We start from the raw sequence: 4,014 nt of genomic DNA, 5'->3' as shown, positions 1-4,014 counted from the left end.
ATATCTTTTAGAATTTTTCCAGAATTTTCTTTATTTTTCGTACAGAAATTTCTTTACGAGTTCGTGTCAACCACTTCATATAATTTTCTTTGAAAATTCGTAAAAAAATCGTTACAGAAATGAGATACTCCTAACGATTTCCTTAAGATTTCGGGAACTTTGGTTTGCAGGGTACCCAAGGCAGTGTTTTCGAACTATTTTACAATAAAAGTAACATAAAACTTAATAGGGAAAAAACAATTTATTAAATGCTAAATTTGCTCCAAATCAATGCAGTAAATTAAATGATTTAAATATACGTATGTAACTAATAAATTTAACTAAGTTCATAGTTGTTTAAACTCCAGCATAACTTTCTCATTTAAATTGAGTAGAAATGAATCTGCTTCACGGTTATTGCCATTTTGTGTCTGTGCGCAAGTATTTATGGAAAATTGTGATACTACGGATACGACAGCCAATTTTATGATCACCATAGCCATATCCTTGCCTGAAAGTAAGACATTGTACAATATTTATTTATACATACATATGTATGTACTCATTCAAATAAAATAGAAAAGATTGTTTCACAATTATCTATGGACAGATTTCCCATAATCATTAAAGGCCAAAAAAATTTATTGACAGAGAACATTTCTATAAAAAGTCAAATTATGAATAAAAACTAAGCAATTGCTTTTTGTCAAAATTTTAGACCTTTTACTTAAATTAATTTGAATAAATCGAGTAAATGGTCTGATATTTTAAGAAAAATCAATTACCTAGTTTTTATTCATATGGCCCATTGTGTTTGTTCCCACATAGAATTTCATAAATGGTGCACATTTTTTTTTTTAATTTAAGCCTAGTGGAAATTTGGCATTATACGAATATCCTGCTGATATTCGTTATAACATTAGTTATCGCTGTGTGTAAGGAGATAATATTGCTGATATTTATATATTCATCGAATATGCCGTTTTAAAATTATGTGAATTTATCGATAAATATTTTTTGATGAATTACTCGTTATTTTGTTTACTTTATTTATCGATTTAGTTGTTTATACCAACGAATTAAAATTTTTTATCGATAACTAATAATCGATATCGATCACTATGGCCATCATAATCATAAAATTTTATCGATATCCAATTGGGAATCTATATTTAAATTTTTATCGATTTATTTATCGAAAAATTAATCAGTGGAGCTGTTTTAAGGTTCTAATTAATTAGTTTGTGTACAAGTTTATCGATGCAACTATCTTAACTTCAATATTTATTTATGGTCACGAGTAATCATAGAAACTTTTATCGAAATTTAATTACTGACAGAAGGAGTGCATAAATCGATTATGTTTTGTTATATATATATATTTTAATTTAGCATTAAATTAATCGCTGTTTAAGAAAAAATTAAGTGCGATTAACGAGATACATTTCGGTAATTTCACAATTATCGGTATACAAAATTTACGTGCATTTATCGATATAAAAATTGAAATACCGTTTGATATTGGAAAGCGTGCATTAATCGTTTTTGTCATACATTTAACCATTTATTTACCTTTAAATTCATCTGAAAACATTATTTTAATAATCCATTATTTTTAAATCGTATCGATTTATAGATTTTTTTATATGTATAATTATCGGTAGATTTGTCGCTAAATTATTCGATGTTACTATCATTACACACATTTCGATAAATTAAAAATTTTTTTTGTCGATATGTGGTAACCGATATCGATTTCTTTTGGCCAGTATACATCGATTTTAGTTTTTTATTATATTTAATTTGTAGATCAATTTGTCTTTAAATTAATCGCTTCATTTTAGAAACACTAGTCGATATATCGATATATTCCCAAATCGTATATCGATAAATATTTTACGATAGCTGTTATAAAGAAGCTTAAACCGAAACCAATGCAATTCAATATCGTTTTTCGATTATTCTTTTACCGTGTTTGGAATCGTATCGCATTTCTTTCGACTACTGAAACTAAAAATCTTTCACATAAAATATGCTAAAAAATACGCACATGCATACATATACGGAAATTACCTAAACAACTTCTCGGTCCAGCGCCGAATGGAAGAAAAACTCGTCGCTCCATCAACTCCTTCGGCGCAACATTTTCGAAACGTTCTGGTATAAATGAATTTGGCTCACAGAAGATAAAGGGATCGTGATGGTATGAAAAAACCGGTACACAGAGCACCATGCCATCATCGACTTGCACGGACTTGCACTTCGAGAGCTGCACCACATTAGCAGTGGTGCAAATGCGCCGACAATAAGGTACTGTGGGACTCAGGCGCAGGGTTTCTATGTTGAAATTTTAACGAATAAGTAAAACGAATTTGAGTAGGGCGATAAAGAGATGGATCATAATCTCACCAAAAATGCAATGATCGAGATAGCTGAGTGACATCAAAGCTTCAAAAGAGAATTCGGTGAAATTTTCATGCCGTTGCGCTTGCAACAATTCAGCGCGCAGTTTAGCTTGCACGCGCAGCTCTTTTGCCAACTGAAAGTGAATGTGAATTACTGGTGTTTTTGTCTTCCATTGCTCTCATTTTACTCACATAATAAAATGTGTAAATCAGCGTACTGCAAATCTCCTCAAAACCATCGGCCAGCATAGCCATGCAATGTCCCGTCATCGCTTCACCACTCATGCGTCCTGTGTGCCGCTGTTCATACAAATAGCTGAGGAGTGTACGCACGTCGCTGGGATTGCGCGACTCCTTATGGCACTCGAGCGCATCGGCGGTGAATTGCACAAAGTAATTATCCACCGTTTTAGAAACCAAACGAAACGGCCAGAGTTTCGAAACCAGTGGCATAACAGCTGACAAGAAGGAGTAGCTGTTTAGGCTGCGCGTCTGCTTGACGATATGTTGCGTCATTGCGAGAAACGTATTCTTCTTCTTCGCCTGCGTCAAAGTACCCGCATCCACACCCCAAATGAAGAGACAGAGTGCATCGGCAACATAGCGTTTAACGAGCTGTTGGCAGGAATTCAAAGGAGTTAGATCAGTTAGCAAATCAATGACACAAACTCACATCGTTAGTGTCCACAACTTCCGGTTTGGCGCCACCACACTTTTGCTGTAAACATTGCACCAAATGTCTGTTGCTTCCCAGCCACACTTCATAGTAGCGCTTTAGCTGTAATTTGTAATATTAAATTTATCACTTATTTCCTTTCCAAACATTTCTTTGTATTTAAATATTCGTTCACTCACGCGACAAAGTGTCAACGACGCGCATGCAACACTGCGATTTTTTTGCCACCGCTCGCCTGTGCTCCACATTGCACTGTACTTGGCTAATTTGTCCAATTTATTCCCCTTGCGTTGCCGCATCCAGTTACTCGCCGCTGTCACCTCAAAGGCACGGAAATTCACGTCGAGCACTTCGTGTGCCAAACGCATGTCAACCACGAGGATTTGAGGCTGACGCACGAAATAAATGCCCACCATGCGACTGCGATGCTTGTAGCGCCTGTGAGTGAAAGATGCAGCAAAAAGTTGGAATTGCGTTTGCAAATAAGTATTACAAATGATTAATCGTCTACCCGTAAATCGCATCGATTTCATAAATCAAATTTCTATTTCGCGTTAAAATGCTGGGAAAAGAGCCGAATATTGTCAACGGCAAGGCAGTGCGTAGTCCGCGATTTCGCCAAAAATTGAATTTCCATGAAAGATAGAAATAAGTTGGCAGCAATACGATATGCAAAAGCAGGATTAGCTGAAAGAAACACTCGAACATTTCGATTTCCGTTTTGGCTGCTTTTTGCCTTTACTTAAATAAGTTTGTTTTTATTACTTTTGAGATTAACTTTTTTCAATGAAAGCTTTTCCGTGGAAAAATATCATTGGAATATTTTTTATTTTGGCTGCGTTTCTTTATACATTCCGGATAATCCCATTTCACAGCCGGAATAAACAGAATGCGTTTGAAATATACGTTAACATATCATCAGGAACGTTCTAAAGAATAAGTAAACAAAAAAGT

The 4,014-nt window shown here is 34.6% G+C and overlaps 1 protein-coding gene across 1 annotated transcript; it reads right to left on the bottom strand.

Annotated features, from left to right (window-relative positions):
- Positions 1–326: 326 nt before the first annotated feature.
- On the bottom strand, positions 327–3,768 carry LOC118741681 (probable cytochrome P450 309a2). The gene is made up of 7 exons (XM_036473656.1): positions 3,572–3,768; positions 3,240–3,498; positions 3,058–3,162; positions 2,577–2,999; positions 2,389–2,518; positions 2,053–2,316; positions 327–490 (listed from the first exon to the last, which is right to left on the bottom strand). The coding sequence occupies exons 1-7, from the start codon at positions 3,766–3,768 to the stop codon at positions 327–329; spliced, it is 1,542 nt and encodes a 513-aa protein (XP_036329549.1).
- Between the last annotated feature and the right edge of the window lie 246 nt (positions 3,769–4,014).

Source organism: Rhagoletis pomonella, unplaced genomic scaffold, assembly GCF_013731165.1.
Source record: "Rhagoletis pomonella isolate Grant_MI unplaced genomic scaffold, Rhpom_1.0 Rhpom_scaffold_00006, whole genome shotgun sequence".
In the NCBI taxonomy this organism is placed as follows: domain Eukaryota; kingdom Metazoa; phylum Arthropoda; class Insecta; order Diptera; family Tephritidae; genus Rhagoletis; species Rhagoletis pomonella.
Note: the sequence above shows the minus strand (reverse complement) of the source record. Positions and strands in the feature narration are given on the sequence as shown.

Excerpts from the sequence above, each read along its gene's own strand:
- LOC118741681 (XM_036473656.1), bottom strand. The coding sequence starts at position 3,768 with ATGTTCGAGTGTTTCTTTCAGCTAATCCTGCTTTTGCATATCGTATTG. Across the intron at positions 3,000-3,057 it reads AAGTTGTGGACACTAACGAT|CTCGTTAAACGCTATGTTGC; the intron begins GTGAGTTTGTGT and ends TCCTGCCAACAG. Across the intron at positions 491-2,052 it reads TGGACCGAGAAGTTGTTTAG|GCAAGGATATGGCTATGGTG; the intron begins GTAATTTCCGTA and ends TCTTACTTTCAG.